The sequence below is a fragment of the Dendrobates tinctorius genome, unplaced genomic scaffold (assembly GCF_039654945.1).
Source record: "Dendrobates tinctorius isolate UK_male_01 unplaced genomic scaffold, ASM3965494v1 ptg000020l, whole genome shotgun sequence".
In the NCBI taxonomy this organism is placed as follows: domain Eukaryota; kingdom Metazoa; phylum Chordata; class Amphibia; order Anura; family Dendrobatidae; genus Dendrobates; species Dendrobates tinctorius.
In genome coordinates, this window is record NW_027361688.1 from 30,960,335 (window position 1) to 30,986,671 (window position 26,337).

At 42.1% G+C, this 26,337-nt stretch overlaps 1 protein-coding gene across 2 annotated transcripts in view; it reads right to left on the reverse strand.

Annotated features, from left to right (window-relative positions):
- Positions 1 to 4,128: 4,128 nt before the first annotated feature.
- The window catches only part of LOC141083588 (proton-coupled amino acid transporter 1-like), a 64,900-nt gene continuing 42,691 nt past the window's right edge, over positions 4,129 to 26,337 (reverse strand). For both annotated transcript variants that reach the window (XM_073567934.1, XM_073567933.1), the window contains 2 exons: positions 25,093 to 25,262; positions 4,129 to 9,674 (listed from right to left, as the gene is read on the reverse strand). In XM_073567934.1, the coding sequence (XP_073424035.1) occupies positions 9,400 to 9,674; positions 25,093 to 25,262 (445 nt within the window). In that variant the 3' untranslated portion in view covers positions 4,129 to 9,399. The remainder of the gene's footprint in view (positions 9,675 to 25,092; positions 25,263 to 26,337) is intronic.

Sequence of the window (26,337 nt, forward strand, 5' to 3'; positions counted from 1 at the left end):
ATATTACATGGATGAGTCACTATTTTTTTGCAGCAAACACATATATTAAAAATTTGTGGAGAACAGAAGGATAAGCTCCTAAGCACAGCGAACCCTCCTTCAAGGCATTCACAATTATTGACATCGTTCAGACTCAAGCATGTAGCAGGTCACTTAGGGATAAGAAATCAATCACTGTTTGGCAGTGTCCATAACAACTGCAATTACTCATTTAATTGTGGACGGTAACTAGAATATACACTCACTGGCCACTTTATTAGGTACACCTGTCCAACTGTGTGTTAAGACTTAATTTCTAATCAGCCAATCACATGGCGGCAACTCAGTGCATTTAGGCATGTAGACATGGTCAAGACAATCTCCTGCAGTTCAAACCGAGCATCAGTATGGGGAAGAAAGGTGATTTGAGTGCCTTTGAACGTGGCATGATTGTTGGTGCCAGAAGGGCTGGTCTGAGTATTTCAGAAACTGCTGATCTACTGGGATTTTCACGCACAACCATCTCTAGGGTTTACAGAGAATGGTCCGAAAAAGAAAAAAAATCCAGTGAGCGGCAGTTCTGTGGCCGGAAATGCCATGTTGATGCCAGAGGTCAGAGGAGAATGGGCATACTGGTTCGAGCTGATAGAAAGGCAACAGTGACTCAAATTGCCACCCGTTACAACCAAGGTAGGCAGAAGAGCATCTCTGAACGCACAGTGCGTCGAACTTTGAGGCAGATGGGCTACAGCAGCAGAAGACCACACTGGGTACCACTCCTCTCAGCTAAGAACAGGAAACTGAGGCTACAATTTGCACAAGCTCATCGAAATTGGACAGTAGAAGATTGGAAAAACGTTGCCTGGTCTGATGAGTCTCGATTTCTGCTGCGACATTCGGATGGTAGGGTCAGAATTTGGCGTAAACAACATGAAAGCATGGATCCATCCAGCCTTGTATCAACGGTTCAGGCTGGTGGTGGTGGTGTCATGGTGTGGGGAATTTTTTCTTGGCACTCTTTGGGCCCCTTGGTACCAATTGAGCATCGTTGCAACGCCACAGCCTACCTGAGTATTGTTGCTGACCATGTCCATCCCTTTATGACCACAATGTACCCAACATCTAATGGCTACTTTCAGCAGGATAATGCGCCATGTCATAAAGCTCAAATCATCTCAGATTGGTTTCTTGAACATGACAATGAGTTCACTGTACTCAAATGGCCTCCTCAGTCACCAGATCTCAATCCAATAGAGCATCTTTGGGATGTGGTGGAACGGGAGATTCGCATCAGGGATGTGCAGCCGACAAATCTGCGCCAACTGTGTGATGCCATCATGTCAATATGGTCCAAAATCTCTGAGGAATGCTTCCAGCACCTTGTTGAATCTCTGCCACGAAGAACTGAGGCAGTTCTGAAGGCAAAAGGGGGTCCAACCCGTTACTAGCATGGTGTACCTAATAAAGTGGCCAGTGAGTGTAGTTTAGGCCGGAGCTCAGTTAGGATGTGATCTACTCACTATGGAATAACAGACTGGTCAGGACGATCACCGACACACAGCTTCAGCGAGAAAATAAAAATGGGACAAAAAGCATATGCTTTTTTTTTTTAAATCAGCGCCACTCTAGTCCTCGGGTTTTTGGGCCAAAAAAAAAAAAAAAAATAGATCGCATTTTTTTTTTCTTATAGGGGTAGGCAAGTTATTCCACAATAAATATATGATCTGTGGGTCTTCAGCTGTCAAGACCCCCACTGTTCCTTAGAACATGGGGCCCACAGCTCCTTGTGTGAATGGAGTGCTGCTAGTGAGCATGTGCAACCACCACACCTACAGACAGGGTCCGTGGCTGCACATGCTCACTAGACTGCAATTACTCAGAGGACTTTAGGTCCACTGTTCTTGTAATCTGTAGAGTTTCCCAGTGATTGGACTCCATGTAAATCAGACATTTATCTCCTATCTTGCATGCTTATGGGATAAATTCTTCAAAGGAATTGGTCAGGCTTTTGCTAGCTTATCTGAGAGCAGCATGATGTAGAGATATAGACCCTGATTCCAGTGATGTGTCACTTACTGGACTGCTCACTGTAATTATAACCTCCTGCTGTTAAAACAGTGATTCCAAGCGGCACCAGACAGGGTTGCCCGCTCCCCCCCCACTTTTCGTCCTTTGCATTGAGCCTTTGGCTGCTGCTATTAGAGCACCAGTTTAAAAGGCAAATAATTGAAATTATCCTTTTTTTGCCGATGACCTACTCCTAACACTCACGAAGCCTCATACATCGCTCTCCAGCCTTCATTCATTGCTTTTAAAATTTGGCCAATTGTCATGGTTCTTAACATAAGTGGTCCCCATTTAGATCACCTCCAGAGTAACTATAAATACCACTGGCGCACCGCCTCTCTCAAATACCTAGGAATTAATCTCACAACCTCGTACTCCACTTTATACAAGACCAATTTCCCTCCATTATATACATAAATCTTGCTATTGAGACGCATTTCAGCAAAAAAAAAAAAAGAAATGACTATCCTCCCAAAAATGTTATATGTTTCTGAGGCTTTACCCAAATCGGTCCCGCTCAGAGATCTAAGTCACTTTGAAAATCATATGGGCAGGAAGACGTCATAGAATTCCAAAATCAGTAATGTTGACTGATAAAAACATGGGAGGTCTAGCGCACCTAACTTTGTTCATTATTATTTGGCATCGCACCTCCGCATGATCCCATCATGGTCTCCTAAACCTGCCCCAGCTCACCCCAAATCCCTGATCTGGAATGGAGCTTACAAAACCCCCATCAATAGACCTCTTGGGTCCAATGATGCATACCAGAAATTGCGTCCTGTCTAGACTATTTTTCACATTTTTTGGGACTGTCCACTGATTAAACAGTTCTGGGTGATACTCCAACTCCTCATTAAGCAAGTTTCTGGAGTGGATCTCCCATTCAATTCTCAGCTCTTTCTATTAAATATTTTCCCTGAATCCATATACAGGAGATCCATTAGACTGCTTTTACATATGTTAATAGGAGCACGCTGTTTGATTGCCTACCATTGGAAGAAAACCTCTCCTACTTCCCAACTAGATCTATATTTTCGCATTAAGGATGTCAGGAACTTTGAATACTGGGCAGCCCTTAATGACAATACTGCAGAGAGATTTAACCTTGCTTGGTCTCCTTGGGATTCCTTTAGGGCCATGTTAAATATATGAACTCTATGACATGGAAAGAACTAGGTCGTAACAATCCACATCATTTCCCCCTTTCCTTTTATCGGAGTCTGTGTGTTTGTAAGATTTTACTCTTGAAAATGTTTAGATATTACTATAGTATAAGATTGGTTGTCATGAAACATTCTAAAATGGCTATTTTCTCTTTTCCTGTAAAAACTGAAAAATTTCAATTAAAAAATTACAATTAAAAAAAGTGATTCCGTCACTACAGGACTAGTAAACCTGCTGCCATGTAGTCCTCCATATTCATAAGCTTTGTATAACCCCTCCCCCAACACTGATTGGTCGCTGTGTGCATGGGCAGAAATCTGCCAATCAGCAGTATGGGCGGGGTTATACAGAGCTCAGGAGTCAGAGAACTGCTAGATCTGAAACTGATAAAACAGTGCTTCTATGAAAACTGCTTTAAGCAGCCCAGTAAATGATACATTGCTGGAATCAGGGGCTCTAGATTATGTGGCTCTCAAGTGCCAGGTGACAGATTCCCTTTAAATTATTCTCTTTGTGCATGGTCACCACCTCTCAGCAAAGAGAGCAGAGCAGACCGCTCGGCTCCCGTTACTTTACACAGAGATACCAGAATTAGGGCTGTCAAGGTTGGAAAACTGGTACTACAAGGAAACAAAACACTTACTGATTGGCCCCAATATTTCAGATGATGAGATGAAGGAATAAAATAATGGTAATATATGTTATTGTGCCCCCCCAGACATGGCACTCACCTCTGATGTTCCAATTTTGGCCTTGATTTGGGTTGGAATGGCGCTGATCCCGAGAAAATGCAATATACGCCCAAGCCTGAGATCCAATAGATGAGGTGACATTGCTAAAGGTGATCAATATTCTCCATCTCTAAAACACTTTCCAAGGGGGATCGAAAAAGTAAAAGACAGCGGCATGCAAAACCAGAATCAACAGATCATTTATTTCGTAAAACGTCAATACAGAGAAATCCGGATTACAAAGACTGTCACTACATGGTGTCGATCTGACAGCATACAAGTCCAAAAGTCTAGTACAAAACATATATAAACAGTAAGCAGTCAGTCTGTAAAACAGATTTCACACGTGTAATACTTGTCCCTCTGTTATTCCTCCTGGAAATGGTAGAGTAAATTGACCACTGGGCATTACCATCGCTTTGTCAACTGGGTGGGTCTGACATAGTCGGCACTGATTGGACAATTTAATTGTGTAGGGACGCACCCAACAGGAATATTGACGCCCAGTTGTCAATTTGTTCCTATTTTTACAGGAGGGATAGCAGAGGAAAGGCATAACAAAATTCTGAATATTTACTGAGCATTTACTAAAACAGAGAAGAGGTAATGAAAAATCAGATAAGTGGCGGTCAGATTTAGGTGTCTTTCCCACCGATCAGCTGATTGAAGTCGTCCGCCGGACTGTTGGGAGGCCTCACCGGTCTCTTCTTGCGATCGGTGTTATATGGACATGTGAAACCGACCTACATAGGAGAGCGCCCTGCAGTACCACAATTGGTCATATCAATGCATGGAGCCATGTCACTTATAGAAAATCCCTATAAGGTAAAATGACAGAATGGGCACCGAAAAAATATATGCAAGAAGTATTGGTCATAGGATGTAATCCTGGCAAATATATAATACTGAACGCTCTCAGTTTAGGTCTGAGAAATCTATGAAATGTCCGTATTGGAGTACACAAGAAAAGGTTGGTTTGGTCCATCCTTCCCATCAAATTCCAACATTGCCCCCCTGAATCCTTTTGAGCTACGGAAGTTAGTCTGTTAGTAGCTGAACTACATGTACGATCCCTTTATTAACTCATTATATGCTGCTTATGACCCTTTGGGTCAACTCCCCTCGCTTTTACTAGTAAAGCAGTTCCTCGGGGGAGGAGACTCCTGCATAGATAGCTCATGAATATGCAGTGACGGTAATTCACAGCTGTTATAGATCAGGGGTTGGCTACCTAGGACATAGGAGACTTACAAAGGTTGTTAACTCCTCTGTTCTTGAGCAATTCAAATGATCCTTGGGTCCATTGCCCACCGAATAAGGTAGTTCCTTGGGGGATGAGACTCATGCATACGTACCTAATGCCCAAGAGCAAGATTACATTCTAAGATGATCCTTCACTGACCAAAATAACAAGTCAAGGGGCTCCAGCATGAAATGAAGAAGACCTGCATTACTACAGAAGTGTAGATAGTGTATATAGAGAGAGAGAGAGAGTTATTTATTTTATTTTTTTCCCAATAGTGTTGGATTTTGGGTTGCTGGCCTCAAACAGTGTCCCAGCCTAAAAAAATTAAAAATAGAGCTATGGCTATTACATGACACTTTCACATGTCCGACATTCAGTCTGAGAATGGACCTCGACATCTGGACCATAGTCAGGTCTCCGGAATTAAACTCAACAACCTCAAATATGATTATTATGACTGTTTATGAGGTCCGATCACTTGCTCAAAAAAACTGAGTCATATACTTAGTAAAAATCCCCGAGCTTCCCAGATTATGCCACAGATATTCACATTTGCTTCTTCTGAAGCACAGTATGTGAAATCTCTGCTTGCAGTCCAACTTGGCGCCTTCTTTATTTGGGGGTCTTCCTTGGGGGCGTGTGCCTTCATACCTCCCAGATGATGTCAAACACAACTGGGCAGCTGATTGAGACGGACAAATTAGCCTAAGACACTATGAACTACAATTGGCCACATCTGAGAGGAGTGAAAGCACACACCCCCAGAGAAGACTCTGAAGAAACTCCCAGTTGGAATGAGAGCAAAGATTTCACATGCTACGCTTTAAAAGAAACAAATTTTAATATCTCTACAACAGAGCGATGCAGAGCAAAATGGAAAAAAGCAACAGAATCAGGGGAGGGCAGGGATTTTTACAAGGTATGTAACTCAATTGTTCTGGCCAAGTGACAGATCCTTTAAGTAGAGAGACAAGTGCCGGCTTCCAGATATCACGGTCAGTATTTGTATGTGTGAAACGGCCTTATGGTACTAGTCTCTCCCTCAAAGAAAAATTGAGGCACCAAATGGCTTCATATCGAATGCCAAAGGGTATGCAAAGCTGCACAAAGCTGGCAAAGGCCCCATGCATGTGACATTACACAAAACTCAAAGCAAATTCAAGTCCATCCTAAAAAGCACCAAAAACATTTTTGTACAAATTGGGCTGAGAACATAGACTTTTCTCATAGCTTAAAGGGATCCTCACAGCTGATACATGCTGCCCGATCCATGGGCAGCATGTATCAGACACTTGATGAATGACTTCAGCCAGGTGTGCTGTAATGGCTGTGGCGTTTCAGAAGAAAACAAACTTTAAAACCCGCCGGAGACAGGTCAGAAAGGCGTGTCCCTGAGAGGGAGTTCGTGATTCGGGCAGCATTTAACAGCAGTCCGGTTCCCTTTAAGTTGAATCTGTCACGAGATTTCACATAAACTACATATATTATTAAACACAGCCTGATAGGGCAGGTGTACTTACTGTAAAAACCATATCAGAATGGTGGTATATTCCTTTGATATTATGAGCATTTAGATTGAGCTGGACCCATAAATTGAAGATATTAATGCCAGGGAAGCTTTGTTGAAAATCCATGTAAAATTTATACTAAAAATCCTTTTTTAAAGAAAGTATACCAGCCTCATCAGGTTTAAGAGGAGTAATTAATAATATACACTTTTTGCACTGGAAATTCTGTAGATAGATCTCCTTTAAGTGGGCAGAGACCCCAACTTTGAAATTCACTTTCGTAGAGTATATAGACAGAGGATGGAGACGCGAGGCAGCGCCTGTAATGCCAAGAGCAAACTGCGAGTCTGCTGTAATGTTTGGGACATGTTCACACGGTTGTAATTTTAAGTCTGTGCTTGACAAAAAGAGAGAAAAAGTGATCCCATTTTTGGGACAAAAATCATAGGTGTAAACAAACTTACATTCAAGTAAAAATATTGTATTTTTAACTACGAAAATCTATTAAAAATACATAAAACTAAAAGATTTTGGCTCCGGAGTCTGCGTGACAACTGGAGCATTATATCAATCTTTCAGTCACAAAAGGCGCCACCCTTGTCCTTAGTGTGTGCTTGGTACTGCAGCTACACCCCATTCACATCAATGAGATTCAGCTGCAATAACTAGGTGACATGAACGCCGCAGACATCTTATCATCTTGTACATCTTAAATCAATTAAATTAGAGAAATATCAAGTATCATTTCCAGTTCACCATAGATTAAACACACACCAAAAAAAAAAAAACCTCAAAAAAAATAAATTCTATTAACCACATTTGGCACCAATCAGCCATGGACAATCTCAGTAATATACAGGGTTTATCTTTGATAAGAAGTCATTGTTTTACATGTTAAAGGGGGTTGAGATTCATCAATAATGGCAGGTTTCTAACAGAAACAGCGCCAACCTTGTCCATGGTCTGTGCATGGTATTGCAACTAAGCCCCAGACCATAAGTAGGGGAAAACAGTGTTCTTTTAATGTTTAAATCTCATACATCCCTTTTAAAAAGGGAGAGATCTAGGTGTACTTTATTAGAATGTTGACACCCCCTTGAATGAATGGGTTGCCCAAGACTGGTGATGGTACCTGTCGTCCCAGCATGACCACAACGGGGATCAATGTATGATCCCTGAGACCCTCACTATCCTCTAAAACAGGAGCACCAGTCACCGATTCCTAGTTACCCCAGCACTGTGTATGAATGGAGTGGTCATCGGGAATGGGTGCACTACTCCACTTTCTCAAGTCATTCCCATGTACTTCGAATGGGGTGGCACAGCGAGCAGTCGACCACCTCTCCATTAAAATTCAGACTCGTGACCCCTTTATTTAAGTCCTTAGTGGCAATGTCATGAGCTATTCTCTTTTGTTATTGCACTTTCTGTGTCCTACCCCCGATCTTTGACTATATAGTCTTTCATAGCATAAAGACTTAAAATTGGAAGATCTCGTCTGGGGAACCTCCATCTTTTCGTCACAATGATGACTGGTAAACGTGGCACCATGCGATGGGTACCACATAACACTGTACAGCAGCCGCGAGGGAAATGAATGACGGTCTGAATATTCCGTTGCTAATCACGAGGGGTTTTCAGAAACCAGACCCTCAAGAGCTCAAGGGATTGATGGGTCAGGATCCTATTAATGGTTAAAAGGTGTCCTATAAAAAGAAATTTTTTTTAACCTAACCATAGGATGGATGATAAATGTATTATTGTTGAGAGAGACTGCCACAGTCACCAAAACAGGGAGCCCAAAAGTCAACTACATGTTTGGCACAGAAGGGAGCATGTGTGACCACCCATCCTATAGACAAGGAATGCAGAAGTGGTTCCCATCACCTGGAACTTTGGGAACCCCATTCATCTGACCATGGGGATCCCAGTGATGGGACCTCCACCATTCATACATTTATAAACAGTGTAGTTTCTGGGACAAACCCTTTAAATGGCATTTTAGAAAACCCTCTCTTTGGAGGGGAGAAACTTCAACGTCAGGATTCTCATCTCTTGGTTACAAGGAGCATCTCTCGTTCTGATTGATTTGAAAGGATACTGGACAATACTCAGTTCCCCCTGTGGGGGCACTGCAGAAAAAAAAAAATCAATCCTTTTCTGCAAGGTTTCCCTATAGATTACAGCTGATTGCTGAGTGACATCAGAATTAAGCAAGGGGGTCTTTTCAACAACTAGGCAATTTCCAACGTTCAGAACTCCTATAACTTATCCTACGCCAGAGGAAATTTTCCCTGCAATTTTTTTTTATATAAACCTGTATCGCAATATATAAGAAAGGCTTCTTTACAGTTACCGCAGCCAAGCTACAGAATGACATACGCCTAGATGTAGTATTAGCAAATACTATGAGAACGAAAACAAAAAAAAAAAAGTTGAAAAGGTGTATTAATAAATATCCCTTTGTGTCAAGGAATAGAATTGGCAGTATTTGCAACGTGAAACCACAAGAAGCAAAGTGCAGCGATCACTGAGCGACAAGACTTTTTTGGTGTTGTTTTACCACAAATGTAGCACATTTGGCAGCGATCAGGTAAAATAAATATATTCGTCGTCACAAAAGATGTCATAAATATAAAGATGGATTTTACTAGCAGGACATTCTTCACCTCTAGGTCCCGGAGCGTGGAGCTCTGCACCCTCACTGCACCGCGAATAGGGTGGCGTTGACATGACTTGCGCTGGAATCAGGTGCAATCAGCTCCCATAGGGTCACATATGTCCCCAAAATAAACCCCAGGAAGCCTACAAGACTGATGATGGCGTCTTTGGCTATGGCCCAACGGCTGAGACCTTCTGAGTAGTATGTGGTTATTTCCAAAAGAGGAGGAATGATTAGAGCCAGTGCACTGCTGCTGACAGATCCAACCAGGGAGATGACCATGTCCAGGCGAGGAATGAGGATTGCCAAGACACCTGAGGATTAAAAACAAAAGTCAAAAAAAGGTTTTATATATGTCTGGACAAACAACACAGGATTGCTTTTATTATCATCAGGGCACTTGGCCACCACGCTCCCTGTCCCATAAACGCCGATGTGTGTTGTACAGGGTGGGCCATTTATAAGGATACACCTAAATTAAATGGGAATGGCTGGAGATATCAACTTCCTGTTTGTGGCACATTAGTATATGGGAGGGGGAACATGGCGGCCATTTTGAAGTCGGCCCACCCAGGTGTATCCATGTAAATGGCCCATCCTGTATTATCAAGCCTCATTACTCGTATGGCACATGACAGCCAAGGCCAGCAATTGGTTGATTTGGTCATGTAAATGATGAGTGGATACTGAGTGGTGGGTGATCAGGAGAACTAATGCCCTTTTCATAATTTGTCCAAATTTCCCCATAAAACTCGTCTCAAATTTTGATCCAAAGCAAGTGTGCATGTAGGTACACAGCAAGCATGCATGTAGGTACACAGCAAGCATGCACGTGGGTATGCAGCAAGCGTGCACGTGGGTATGCAGCAAAGGTGCACGTGGGTACGCAGCAAGCGTGCACGTGGGTACGCAGCAAGCGTGCACGTGGGTATGCAGCAAGCATGCATGGGGGTATACAGCAAGCGTGCATGTGGGTATACCGCATGTGTGTGCTCGCATTTGTGTACTTGCATTTGTGTAATGTGGGTACAGATGGGAACATCGATTTGCAGGACTCTGGTCCATCAGCCAGGCCTGTAATCTGTGAATGCGGGATGGGAGGAATAAGCAGATAGCGCCGCCTTTTTCCAAACCTAACAGGAGAAAATGCAGCAGGTGTCAGCTGTCTAGTACACCTGACACCCTACGGAATTGGTCACAATCAATTTAATTATGGATCGACTGATTAACCACCTAGAGGCTGCTGTCATTAGTGACAGCAGCCTCTAAATTGTTAATGGCGAGCGGGCTTCCTCTCCAACACCATTGGCACACTGCAAGCTTGATCGTGTGGTCCCGATGGTTGCCATGGCAAGTAATAGCTTTTGGGTCTGGCCCATGTGATGGTCAGCGACATATTTGTGACACAAAAATGTATTAAATATTTTCTTGCAGTATGTATCTGGTTTAAGGGTAGAAACATTCAGCGTGCTAATTTTTCAAAAACATTTAGGCAAATTTTTGGTAGTTTCATGAATGTAAAATTATATCAACCTAAGTTTACCACTAACATAAAGTACAATGTGTCACAAAAACACAAATTTCAATTGTTGGGATATGTAGAAACATTCCAGGGTTATTACCATATAAAATGAAGCATCTGATTTGAGAAACTTGGAATGTGTTGACACATGACCGCTGAGGTCTTTGACTGGCCGCAGTGCTCAGGTGACTGGAAAGGGACAGGATTGAATGATGCCTTGGACGGTTTCCTTTTGCAGTCGCGTGACCGCTGCAGCCAATCAGACATCCAAGCCAGGTGGGGGAAGAACAGGAGAGCTCAATAGGATAGAGTATCCTTGCCTGAATTAATTGCTCCGACCAATTCAAGCAAGGATCTTAGGAGGCCACTCATCCACTTGCCTGTTACAGGGATCCACTATAGATTTTACCAAATCTCTGGTGTTCCAGTCTCACACAGATACATCCTAAAGGTGACCTCCAGGAAGTTTGCTGTAAGAAAATGTATGCCCAACAACGTGACACCTGTTGGCTCCCTAAATCTCATTGATTTTATGGCACAGGTGCAAAGATGCAACAAGCTTTTCCAAGAGGCCTTAGTCCAGGGTGCTATGGCCTAAGAATATTGTATGAAAATTCAGGGGTCTTGGGAGAAAAAAAGTCTGCTATTGCTGGAAGCCATCAACAAGCAGGAGAATATTCTAACATTGCAAAGAGTAAGACTTGAGCATTAAAAAGGTTTTCTCAAAATTTTATCTTCGGGATCTGAATATAAACATTTCATTGAAATCATACCTGTGATGATAATGAGACTTTTGAAAACGCTTACGTAAAACTTACAGAACACTACCCTTGACACTCCGAAAAGCTCGGTTAAATCTTATTCAATATTTCTTTAAAGGTTAATAGAAATTTCTATAAATAAAATTCCAGCATGTCCTGTGTATAATTATCAATTTTGATAAAAAAAACACATTAAAAAAAACCACGCATGACGCAAAGAGGGAGGATGAATGAAAACAAGGTTTTTGGCTTCAGAATATCACTGGTCCATCTGGAGTCAGCGAGTAATCAAGTGAAGTGGATTACTGGGTAATGCATGTGAAAAAGCCTGTCAGTACCTAATGGATAAAGGGCGCCGCGGTCACTGCCTGGACAAGTCATAGAAGACTGTCCAATCTGAGAAGGCGCTCTTTAATCAAGCGATGCTTCCTGCATGTAGAGAGAGCACACTGAGCGCCATCTGCGAGGTATGGGGACCTCCAGCATTACAGGTCATAGCTAAGGATTACTGCGATGTCTTCTCATTGTAGCGAGTGGATTCCAGAGTGATTATATCGTGAACATCCCCGATTGAACAATTATCTAATGTTTGTTGTCAGCTTTAGATTTCCAAAATATCTGGCTAAAACCACAAATCCCCTCCTTCATGGGCAGCCTCAGACAGGTAACCATAGGACCCTTGGGTTCTCAGCACTATGTTTGGCCATCCGTGTAAGCCAAGAAGTCCAATTCTGTCTTATGAGAAAATTAGCACATGGGAAAAAAAGATCACTATACACAATAAAGTGGCCAAATGCAGATTTCAATAGAAAAGCAAGTCTGAAGGCCTCTCAACTCTCTTTCCTGACAGGTGATGTTGGGGCAAGATAAGGAACGGAAAGTTAGAATTCAAAAATCTAATTTTCTTTTTTTGTTCTCCTACTAGATAAGCCGCCACCGGGGCAGTTTGGCAGCGACTTACTCCCTTCTCTCCACAGATTCTCAACAATAGTGTAATAGGACAATTCATGTGTATGACGAACTTTGGAGAGATAGCCGTCAGCCAAATGCAAAGACCTAATCTACATATCTGTTAATTTTTCAGTTTTTTGTTTTTTTTTTTTTCTTTTCTTTTTTACTGCTCCTGTTATTCAGCCTTAAAGGAGTATTTTCAAGACTGGAAATTATCACAAATCCATTTGGATAGGAGACAACTTCCCAATCGCCGGGAGTCAGACCGCTGGGGCCTCCACCATTTCTGAGAACCAAGGCTTAGTAGAGCCCCGTGTGAATGGAGCAGTGGCCAATCATGCGACTGGCACTCAATTCATATGGAAGTACTGAAGAACATCCATTTCCAGTGGTCACATTGAGAATGAATGAAGCGAAGATGCCCATGATTGACCACTGCTCCAGTCCAACATGGGTATTCAGGTCCCCGGTTATCTGAATGGGTAGAGAGAACAGCGATCAAGAAGTTATCTCCTATACAAGAGATAGGGGAATAACTTCCAAATTTGAGAAAAACTCTTAAAATATACTAAGCACAGATGTACCTTGATGGACTGTGATCCTTACTGCGATGCGATCTCTACCACCTTGGTCTTTCGTCAGAATCTCTGTCTTTATCCTTGCTCCTATTTTTATATGTCACAATATCGCGCTCTCCTCTCATTCATTGTCTTGATATTTCTGGTACTGTTTAATCATGGTGTTTCACCCGAAAAGTTAGGTAATATTTTTTTTTCACCACGTATGGTGGTTCCAAATACCCAGCCGCATTCCAAAATCATGAGGGGTGCAGTGGATTGGTGCTTCCACTTGCCAAACCCCCTTTTACCATTCAAAAGGCATTCCATCATAGATACCAGTCAGGGAAAAAAAAATATATATACAAAATGAGAATTGGGCATGTTGAAATCCAACAGGACTGATCCTTCTTTCCCCTGTTATCCACAGTCAAGGAAGTGTTCTGATGACTCGAGAGTGGCCGCAGGTCCAGACAACAATCATCTAATGCTTATTTCCACCCTAAAAGGCTCGCTGTAGTCTACTGCTAGGTTCTCCATCGATGGGGGGGGGGGGGGGTGAGGACCACCAGCAAACAGCAATTAGCCGCTATCTTATGCGTAACTTTAAATTATGGGACATGCGTAACTTTAAATTATGGGAATGCCCCCTTTAAGACACACTTGTGAAGATGCTACAAGTCATAGATATGGTCAAAGCTACAAAATAAAATAAAATATAGGCTTTTCACACTGATGCCAGAAAGAAACCCAACATCCCAACTTTATAGTGATCCATAACTCAAAAAACACTCCCTAAGAAAAAACCCTAAAATTCTTAGTTTATCTTGGTTAGGTTTGGAAGTCCATTATTCTTACACAACTTACACCGGATGGAACAAGCTATCACCTTTCTGCCGCTCTATCTTTCTTTACGTGACTGTTGGATTACTGCCTTTGGCTTTCTCAGACATCCCAATAGAGAATGAATGGAGAAACAGCCAAGAACGCAGTATACTGCCGCCCCATTCTAGGACCAGTGGGGGTCCCTGATTCAGACCCCCCACGGATATAAAAATGGGATAGGTGATAGCTTGTTCCAGCCAGGGACACTCATTAAAAACCTATACAGACACCACAGATTCTATGTTCCCACCTCAGAACAGATTCAGAATACATACAGAGGACGGATCAGTGAAATTACTTAAAAAAAGAAGCGGCCATCAGGTTTTTATCATGGTGTCCGTTGTTTTTCCAGGAAAGAAGGGAAGCATGCTACACTCTTTTTTACAGCAAAAATGTTCAAAAAAATAGATATTATGATGGGAACCCAATTAGGGTTGTTGGGTTCCATTTGTGACCAACATGAATTCCGGATCTGTGAGAATGGAGCAAAAAAAAAAACAAAAAAAAACAAAAAACAGAATTCAATTGAACCCAGCCTAAGCACCTACAATCCCACTAAGGCCATGTCCTCACCTGAGCCTGGCAGCTAGGATTAGTACAGTTTAATTAAATTAGTGATATGTGTTAAAGTAAACAACGCCTGACCAATGTGTGAAATTGAACAATACCTAACCAGCTCCATGCTGTACCAATGTGTGAACGTAAACCATGTCCGACCAAATGTGTGAAATTGAAAAAATACCTGACCAATTCATTGTCCTACTAATGTGCGAACAAAAACCATGCCTGACTTACTCCATGCCCTGCCAATGTGCAAAAGTAAACAACGCCTGACCAATGTGTGAAACTGAAAAATACCTGACCAACTCATTGCCCTACCAATGTGTGTAAACATTGCCCGACCAACTCAAAGCTGCCAGTATCTTAGGTAAACTATGCCTAACCAATTCAAACCCCCCCACAGCTGTTTTTTTACATTTGTAACTGTGTATTTTTTTATGAACTCATATGAACTTTTTTGTTCAGAATAGTCTTTTTTTTCCCGACATAAAAATCTTTTTCCGCTAAATTGTCCTTTTTTCCCCAAAAATGCTTTATGGTTTCACATACGTCTTGTATTGTTCACACTTATATGGTGGAAGTGAATCTGAACTTTGGGATCCTGAAAGATGTAGCTAGAAAGGCAGCAAAATATGCTTTTTTAACTGCTTTTTTACTGCCAAGAGATTAGATTTTGGCTGCAGAAAAAAAAAAGAAAAGCAATGTGTGAACGTAGCCTAAGGCTTTGTGAAGGGAAATCTGAGGATTTGGAGCTTTGTATCGATAATTACAGCAAGGTGGTAAAATGCTGACACTCACTATTGTATACTGTTAGATGGGTTGTCAAAGTCAGAAGGTACAGAGAGAAGCAAGTCACCTTCTACAGGTGCAGATTCATGCAGTTCTGATAGGAAAATGTCTACTTTGAACCAGGGCTGTGGAGTCGGAGTCGTGGAGTCGGAGTCGGAGTTTGTTTTGGTTGGAGTCGGAGTCGGTAGAAATGTACCGACTCGAGCTTTAAAAAAAATGTATTAATATTTCATAATTGAACTTTCATATGAATTTTATAAATGTTACTCAAATATATATGTTCTATCAAACTATGAACAACAGTGATAAGCAGTTCCGCTGGAGATAGAGACATTTCTTACTTCTTGTGTGTCACTGTTCTCCACTGCCCTTATCTAATCTTATACTTGGTTAACCTCATGCTGCCCCAACCCCCCTACTTACAATGTATGAAACTGAAAGTGAAAATGTGTTGCAAATTCATAGTAGTAAAGCTCCTCCTCTAGACTAGATCATACTAGGTGTGCGTCTTCCAAGCATCTCACAGCTGCCTGCTACTCAGAAGAGGAAGACTGTAAGAAGTATTATCCTTTCAACAAACTTTGCATCAGTTAACTGTGAGTACATGAGGAATAATAACAGTATTACTGACCACTATATCAGTTGTACGACCTGGCAATAATTTTGTACAATTGTTTTTAGGAAAAACAATTGTCATTTGGATTGTGAATGCAGAATTAAAAACCTGAGAATGTCAAAGAAGCATCACATTAAATCAGTTGTATTTGAACATTTCACCATCACTCAAGATAGAAAACATTATGTCTGTCAGTGTATGACAAATGATCCAGACGAAACCAAATGCTGTGAAGCCAAGATGAGTGCATATTCAGGCAAAGATAAAAATGCTCCTACCAGAGCTTCTAATCTAAAGAGACATTTACAGCGCTTTCATCCAGAAGTACTGAAAGCAGTGGATGAGAAAGACTGCATCCAAAGCAATGAACCAGTGCCCAGCTCTTCCAGCCAAACAAAGGAGCAGAGAACTTTGCAGCCATCAGTTGCAAGATATTTTGTCAGTGACAAAGTTACTGTGACAATGACAGTACATACATTTAACAAACAGATCATAGAGCTTGTTGTAAAGGATAGTTTGCCTATTTCATTATTTTCACGACCAGCTTTTATGTGTCTGAATGGGGAAATGGCCCGCAAGCTTGGTGTTTCTCTGGAGAGAGAGAGAGTATTAGAAAATTAGTAATCGATGAAGCTTTTAAACAAAAGGAAGAACTTAAAAAAACTCTCAAGGGACGCTTTCTGTTTCTTAAAATGGATGCCTGCACACGTCACAGAGTGAACTATTTTGCCATCAATGTCCGATTTGTTTGTGACAAAAATGAAATAGTTACCAAGACATTGGCAGTAAAAGACACCAAAGCTCATCACACCAGTGAGTTTCTCCAGGTCTTGATGGAAAAGGTTCTGCAAGACTATGAACTTAAAAAAGAGCAAGTTCTTTCTGTCGTAACTGACAATGCTTCAAATATGATAAGTACTATTAAGCTAATGAATGAGAGTAATGATGGTGACCAGCAGCTAGAAGAACATTCTGGGTCCACAGACACAGAAATGTTTGAAATAGAGGAACACAGTATTGTAACTGAGGAGCAAACTGAAGTTGCTTCAGATGAACAGCAACATGATAGTTCAGATGATCTTGTTGAAACTGTGTCAATATGTTCTTTCATTCATCACATGCGCTGTGTTGTGCATACGCTACAGCTGGCTATAAGAGACAGTCTGCAAGAAGGACATGCTGCTGCACTGATTGGCAAGGTGAGAAAATTGGCTACTGTTGCCAGAACCCCTACAGTTGACTCAATTTTGAAGAGACGTGCTGGAAAAGGGGCAGTTATTGATCAAGCCACACGATGGGGCAGTACTGACTTAATGATTCAGCGCTTGGTTGAACTGAAAACCTTTCTTGTAGACATGGCTAACCCTCAACTGATGCTAAATGAAAGTCAGTGGAATCAGGTGACTGAGCTGGAAAAATTGCTAGAGCACCCATTTACAGTGACTAAAAAATTACAAGCAGAGGACTTAACTCCAGGTATTTTCTTAAAGGAGTGGAAGAACCTGATGTTTCGCCTGTCCCAAAGAGGAGGGTTAATTGCAAGTGGCATTGCTACATCAATGGAACGGAGAGAGGAGCTACTATTACAAAATAACATTCTTTTGGCAGCTGTTTATGTAGACCCAATGCATCGGATTCTTCTAGATGATCAACAGCTTAGTAAAGGAAAAGAAGCTCTGTTTGAAATAGCAGTAAGGATGAAAGGGTTGCAGAACAGTCAGGAGGAACAAGAAGCATTTGGTCGTCCTGCCACATCTTCACCCTCATCATCAACTGATGAAGAATTTAATTTCGAAAAATATTTGGATCACAAGGACCGTGCAAAGCGTTCCCGCATAGAAGAAGAGTCATCCCCATCAAGGAACACAGCCAGTACATTTCAGCAGAATTTTTCATGTGCACTAAAAGAAATTGAGAAATTTGACCGTTCATCAAAAATAACAGTGCAACAAGCGATTCCTCTGTATCCTGACATTGTCAGAGATGTTGCCCAAGTGGTTACTGCTTTGCCACCAACACAAGTTAGTGTAGAGAGGTTGTTCTCTGCTCTCAAAATAATTAGATCAGATTTGAGGGCATCCATGAAGGAGGATCTGACAGAGGCAATACTTTTTCTGAGGACAAATTTATAGATTTCTTCTTATTAACTGCATAAAAGTGTTTATTGCATATTTACTTACAGTTTAGAAAAGTTTATAAAAGTTATTTGCTATATTCTAATTGTATTCTAATAAATGTAGTTTTTGCTCTAAGTGGTCTGATTACTTATATGATGGTGAGAAACTGAATAAGCACGATGTTTAATATTTTACAACAGTAAATTTGTTGTTATGAATTGGCCATTTATGAAGGAGTCGGAGTCGGAGCCGGAGTCGGAGTCGGAGCCTGATAAAATCCAGGAGTCGGAGTCGCAACTGTGGCTTACCGACTCCACAGCCCTGCTTTGAACGGCAATGTTAAGATTATTGTGAAGGCCCCAGATGAAATAAAGAACTGTCCAAAGCAAAAATGGAAGGGAAAGTAGAGAAATTAAGGCATTAGTCAATACAGTAATGGAAGGCTCGCTATGTGGCAAGGAGATCAACATGTGGTGCCTGCATCTAATATCCACATTAACCCGGACAGCCATATAATGGGATTAAGTGAAATTCAGACACCAAAATGTGGGGGGCGGACAGAGGTCGGCGGGATTCTAGAAATCGCTCTCCATTGCCAATGCAATAATTCAGAGTGCATCAAATGAAAATTTCCCCTTAAGAAAAATCCTGAAGGGCATTGCAAAACATCTACAAAACATCGGCACAAAAGGAAAGCGCATCCGAGTCCTCCTTGTAACCATTGCAGAATTATTTTGCACATATTGCATATAACACTCCAAACTCTTAAATAAATACTAATATAAAGTCTAACCACTGTTTTAATTATTTTATAACTCAGTAGTTCAGTGGAAATAAGGGACTCTAATGTATCTGATCAGAGAAATCTGCTTCATTCTTAAAGGGGAAGAGACAGAGCTCCTCCTCTCTACATAAAATCTCACAAGCACCAATTGTCATCTATCTCAGATACATAGTTTACCTGTGAATTCAGAATTTTGAGAAAGGAGCAGATTTCTTTGATAAGCTGTATTACAACATGTATTATTTTCATGTGTATTATTGATTTATGAGATAATAAAAATGAAAATGACAGCTCTTTAAAGGGAACCTGACAGCTGATAGACACTGGCATACATGTTTGAGTCTGAATTGTTACAGCTTTTCAGAGAAAAACCATACATTAAGAGCTGCCGGTGACTAGTCGGACAGGTGGGTCCCCAGAGGCTTTTCCCCAAGTGATGCCAGTGACTGCTATGGTAACCATAAGTTAAAAAAAAAAATAGTCCCAAGAAATGGTACTTTCTGAATAAAAAATATCACTTTATTGTAAAGCCAATTAAAAAAAAACACCATACATACAAAATAAAGGTGCTAGACCATATAAAGAGGGACTATAATGCCATGGGGTATCCTAAATACAAAGCCCATAAATGGAATATTGCCCAAAACTAATGGACAGAGATATGTCTAAGGTGCAAAGTTTGTAGGTATCAATCATGAGTACATCAAAATGAAAACAATTGCGCTGAAAATTATGCAAATAGCAGCAGCAATGTAATGAAACAATAAATAGTAATCAAAAGGCACAAAAGACCTGCTTTAGTAATAATGGCCATGAAGTGCATGTTATGAAAGAAATGCAGGGAATCAGGTGTCTTAATACGGACCCAAACTGAAATAGCCGCTATATATAAAGTATGCACTGCACAATTTCATCTCTAAAATAGTTAGTAAACGGGCATTTCATACCTAGTTGTGGGCACGTGGAAATCCTCGGGCGTCCCTCAGCCGCGACGCGCGTTTCGCTCTGCTTGTCCGGGAGACAATTTTTTTTTTAAATTGTCTTTACAATAAAGTGATATTTTTTATTCAGAGAGTACCATTTATTGGGTCCATTTTTTTTTTTTTACTTATGGTTACCATAACTGTGATATCAGTTATTTGGTGGTACGTTAACCCTTACAGGTAACAGGTTGTGTTAATCGGGGCAATTTTTGTGATTAAATTGATGCCAGTGACTGATAGGTCTCTCCTAATACACGAATGCGGGGAGAAACTTGTCACTTGAGGTGAGCAGGTGGGGAGAAGATGCTGGGGACTCGCCTTTCTGACCAGGCTCGATCCCGGCGGCTTCCCAAAATTTATTTATTACTGAAAATCAGCAGTGTTTCAAGTGCCAGATATACACTCACTGGCCACTTTATTAGGTACACCTGTCCAACTGTGTGTTAAGACTTAATTTCTAATCAGCCAATCACATGGCGGCAACTCAGTGCATTTAGGCATGTAGACATGGTCAAGACAATCTCCTGCAGTTCAAACCGAGCATCAGTATGGGGAAGAAAGGTGATTTGAGTGCCTTTGAACGTGGCATGATTGTTGGTGCCAGAAGGGCTGGTCTGAGAATTTCAGAAACTGCTGATCTACTGGGATTTTCACACACAACCATCTCTAGGGTTTACAGAGAATGGTCCGAAAAAGAAAAAAAATCCAGTGAGCGGCAGTTCTGTGGCCGGAAATGCCATGTTGATGCCAGAGGTCAGAGGAGAATGGGCAGACTGGTTCGAGCTGATAGAAAGGCAACAGTGACTCAAATTGCCACCCGTTACAACCAAGGTAGGCAGAAGAGCATCTCTGAACGCACAGTGCGTCGAACTTTGAGGCAGATGGGCTACAGCAGCAGAAGACCACACTGGGTACCACTCCTCTCAGCTAAGAACAGGAAACTGAGGCTACAATTTGCACAAGCTCATCGAAATTGAACAGTAGAAGATTGGAAAAACGTTGCCTGGTCTGATGAGTCTCGATTTCTGCTGCGACATTCGGATGGTAGGGTCAGAATTTGGCGTAAACAACATGAAAGCATGGATCCATCCTGCCTTGTATCAACGGTTCAGGCTGGTGGTGGTGGTGTCATGGTGTGGGGAATTTTTTCTGGGCACTCTTTGGGCCCCTTGGTACCAATTGAGCATCGTTGCAACGCCACAGCCTACCTGAGTATTGTTGCTGACCATGTCCATCCCTTTATGATCACAATGTACCCAACATCTGATGGCTACTTTCAGCAGGATAATGCGCCATGTCATAAAGCTCGAATCATCTCAGATTGGTTTCTTGAACATGACAATGAGTTTACTGTACTCAAATGGCCTCCTCAGTCACCAGATCTCAATCCAATAGAGCATCTTTGGGATGTGGTGGAACGGGAGATTCGCATCAGGGATGTGCAGCCGACAAATCTGCGCCAACTGTGTGATGCCATCATGTCAATATGGTCCAAAATCTCTGAGGAATGCTTCCAGCACCTTGTTGAATCTCTGCCACGAAGAATTGAGGCAGTTCTGAAGGCAAAAGGGGGTCCAACCCCTTACTAGCATGGTGTACCTAATAAAGTGGCCAGTGAGTGTATGCTGCCTGTGGATTGGATAACATGGATCAGATCTCAGGTTTCCTTTAAAAGAAAATTTCATCTTAAAGGGGTACTCTGGTCTGAGAGAGTCATCACCTACAAATGTTAGCTCAGGGTTGATAACACTAGCAAGACCCCAATCAATTGCCATTCACCTTTGGCTGCAAAAGCCTAGTGGAGCGGCAGTCCCATTCAAGTCTATGGCACTGAGGCAATAGCCAGGCAGTCCACTTAAAAACATATAGTTCTTGTTGCGGATCTATGTTCCATTGCTGAGAAAACAAACTATAAATCTTTATAAAAATGAGGTCTCAAGTGTCCAGTGGGCGGTGCCAAGGCAAGTGCTCGGACTGCCATCAACATCTCCCATAAATGCTCTCTTGGCTTTGACTTGATTGGCATCATCACTATCATCAATGTCTGGGGTCATTGTACTTGGCCTGCTACAGATGGGCTGAACATTCCCCTTGATCGGCGCATCTGCGGCAAGCTTCTGGCAGGAGGAGAGAGCGTGACATAAAAGAGAGCGTTTAAAGGGACTATCCCACAAATTACACCACCTAAATAATGAAGGTAGGGTTCATGTGTGTGAATGGAGCACTTCAGCACTAGTGATGAGCAAACATAGGACCCCGGTTATTGTGATTGGTGGGGGTGAGACACCTCCAATTATTAAAAAAAATCACCTCTTCCCTGGATAGGTCAATGATAATCATGGGATAAACCCCTTAACCCCGTTCGGACTGGGCCATGTTTTATTTTTGTGCTGGAGCTTGCCCCCGGTTGCTACTATTACAGTCAGATGCCCGCTGCATAACCACAGCTGCCATCTGCATCCATCTAAGCTCTCTTCGTACACCCAGACTGTGACTTACGTGTACATGAGGGAACTGCAATGTATTCTTCAAGACATTCCTTTATATCTTCTATCTGTTGCTGCATTTCCCAAGAAATTAAGAGTTTGAATTCACACGTACATTTGATGTCAAGTGCGCTGGGTATGACCAAGCGTTTCCCAAGCCTGTGCCCCCTGAGGTTATTTCAACAGCACAGCAACAGCCTTTTCAGCATGATTTATAGCTCAATGTCTGATATCTGTGAGCTATCAATCGAGTTAAAGAGACAGGTGCTGGATGGGGAAACAGCCTCAAGATTCAGAGCTTCAGGAAGTGCTCTGGCATGACTAGAATTTGAATTAAAACATCAATTTCTTTTGAATGCAGCAACAGATAGAAGCTATAAAAGGCCTCAATGACGCCCTATGTTCAAAGGGGTCTGACCAGGATAGTGAAAGGGACACCATGCTAACATTTTAAAACACATCGGCACCCACGGACATTTATTATCCAGAAAACTGCACCTTACTCGAGCACACATTCAGCTCACTGCACAGCAGAATAGCCTGGCCGTTTATGTGGGGAGGGAAACCAGCACTGCATCCCCCTAATTCTCAGGTTGGATCACTACCAAAGCAAGCATAAATTAGTGATACGATATGGGATCTTTGGGCCCTCACCAGGCAGAAAACAAAAAATCCAGTTTTATGGATACTTCCATATTGCCAGCAGGATGTGTTACCACCGATTGGATTGGAAATCATATTGTGTAAGGATATTATCTATTTTTCTATTCATTTGTACATTTTCAGGAGGAATAACAGAGTATCACAAAGCCGAGATTCAAGAAAAGTATTTACTAAGACAGAAGTAGTAAAAAAAAAAAAAAAAAGAAAGAAAGAGAATGAAAATGCTAGTCCAGAGGCACGCAGGTAACATAGGGTGTACCAGGCTGTCTGACAGCAGCGGCAATAGGAGATGTCTGCAATTTGCTCATTCTCTTGCATTTCACACAAAGCACAGGATGCGTAAAAAAATTCATAGGTTCCCCCCCTCCTCTCCAATAAAAAGGGGCTGACCTGTCAAATAATATCACTCTCTTTCTGCACGGGAGGCTTTCGTGGCTGCTCTTAGGGTTAGAATGAAACGCTGAGAGCTCAAAAGGCAAATTATGGCAATTCTGGAGCTCTTAGGTCGGGGAAAGCTCGGGAAGAGCGAGGTCAGTGACATGAGAGGAAAGTGTTGCCTTGTACCTCTGGTCCAGGCCATGAAGGCCAAAGTGCCGCCAGTCAAAGGGAGAAGCATAAAGAAAATTAAAGGCTTCTTACAGCCATATTGGATGACGCGTGAAGAGTAATAGCATCGCTGTAGTGCCATTTAGTGGGGTCATGAGACACGTCATTGCCTGATCTTCGCCCGGCCATTCGGGAAGGAAAACTTGGGTATACTTCGCCCTTGAAAAGATCAGTAACTCCTATCATTTAGAATTCACAAATACATTTTTTTTTTTGGTTTTGGTTTCTGATTGTACATTTTTTTTTTAATCGATTTCAGGAGTGGCTGTAACAGCATTCAGAGATCTGCTTCACATCAGCTACATGGACCATAGGAAACAATAGACTGGAGCCGTTCGATCACCTTTATAGGAGCAGTGTTGTGGGCATGCTCTGTGATCTGTGCGGAGGTGGTGAGCTGTGACCATCACATTTATCTACATTACACCTCATTTGCCAAGTGTTTGCCCATTCAGACATCTTATCCAGGTCGTTCTGTAATATTGTACTATGAAGCTCCATTTTCATTCATCTTTATGGTCCTACATAGTTTGAAGTTATCAGCAAAGACTGACACTTTACGCTCAATACAATCCACATGACAGTATTGGATCCATGAAGATTATAAAGAATTGGTCTCAACACCGATCCTTGTGATCCACACTGCTGATCTTATCCCATTTAGATAATGTACCGTTTACAACAAAGTTTCTGGACATTAAGGAGTAACTTACATATCCACTCTATCAGTTGTCTCTGAGCTAGTGGTGAACACTAACAGCTATGATGTCTGCCATAAATGGCACACAGAGACATGAGCAATTTCTGCTCCCTTGTCTCTTTGTAGCGCACAGAAAGAGATCATAGCAGCATAGATACCATTATATAGCAGTACTGAACAGTGTAGCTGTGAATTCAACACTGGGGGCGAGATAAAAACTTCCTAAAGAACAACAATACCATCTTTCTGTGCTGCTTCCTGCTCCCCTTAGCCATAAACTGATTTCTCAGTCACCTGTCAGTCTTGTTTTGACCAAGACGAATATCAGCAGTTCTTAAAAGTGATCGATTAATATAGGACAAATGGGAATGAAATGAAGTGGCTCATGAGTGGATAAAGTAAGATATTTGACTAAATACTAAATAAAAAAGATTCCAAATTATGTTGACTGTGATCATTAAGATTGAATGGCTGCATGTAAAACGTCAACCACGTGCAAGGGATATATTGTCTGACAGCACAAAGTTTTGAGGGCTGCTCATGCGGCATTACATCATTTGAGTGGCAAACCATGTTAGCAAGTGGCAGGGCTTGTTGATTCATGAAGGATGGTCCTTAGTGAGGGTTCTGACATGCATATGCCCCATTTATAATTATGCCCTTCTGCAGTATATTACTAAGGGTTTATATTCTGAAATCAATTAATAGTAGATTAGAACTAAGTTATATTTTTCTATTGAAAGACACTTACATGTGATACAAACTAGAGCTGCCCTCACAGAAAGGTCGACCAAGAGCACCCAGCGTTCACCCACTCGAGCAGTGGCCGAAGGGACTATAATTTCTGCAGCCACATAAAACTGTATTGCAAAGGAGAAGAATATACCAAAGGAGTACAGCAACTTCACAGTCTGATATAACCTGTAGGAAAGAGAATGGAGTCATAAGACGGGACATATCATTGCCCAACATGCAGAACCTTCCACTAGCAACAGCTTCTCAGTCTTACATCGCACGTCTGCCTATAATACCGCTTTGTCTCCTTAGGCCTGGATCATACTTCCATTTTTTTAAATCCGTTTAAATCCGTCGTTTTCCGCTTAAAAACGGATCCGCCATTTTTTTGGAGGATCCGATTTTAGTCCCATAGACTTCCATTAGCGGCTACCGCGGATCCGTCAAAAAAAACGGATCCGTTTGCGGCAAAACGGAAACGGATCCGTTTTTTTACACTTTGACGGATGCATGCGGATGCCAAAAAACGAATGTGTGAAACAAGCCCTACCCGCCCACAACACCCACCCAACACCATCTTAAGACTGCTGTCTCCTTCCCTCACTGCTCTCCTGGATGACTACCAGCTTGTCACCTCATGCCTCATTGCATTGACCCAAAGTCACCTGTGACCTTGCGTTCTAGGAAGTTGGCGCATGCGTAAAAGGGTCTGATCATCTACTCTAGCCTTACCACCTTGGCGCATGCGCAAAAGGGTCTGATCATCTACTCTAGCCACGCCAGTTTGGCGCATGCACAAAAAGGATCTAGTCATCTACTCTAGCCTCGCAAACTTGGCGCATGCGCAAAATGGTCCGATTATCTATTCTAGCCACGCCACCTTGGTGTATGTACAAAAAGGTCTGATCATCTACTCTAGCCACGCCACCTTGGCGCATGCGCAATAAGGTCTGATTATTCTAGCCACGCCAGCTTGGCGCATGCGCAAAAGGGTCTGATTCTCTACTCTAGCCATGCCACCTTGACGCATGCGCAAAAGGGTCTGATCATCTACTCTAGCCACGCCACCTTGGCGCATACGCAAAAGGGTCTCATTGTCTACTCTAGCCATGCCACCTTGGCCCATGCACAAAAAGGGTCTCATCATCTACTCTAGCCAGGCCACTTTGGCACATTTGCAGGAGTTCCTTTCTCCTCCAGAAAGTGACCCATGACTCGCTGTTCCCAGCACTGATTGGAAGTATATGATAGTAAGTACTGC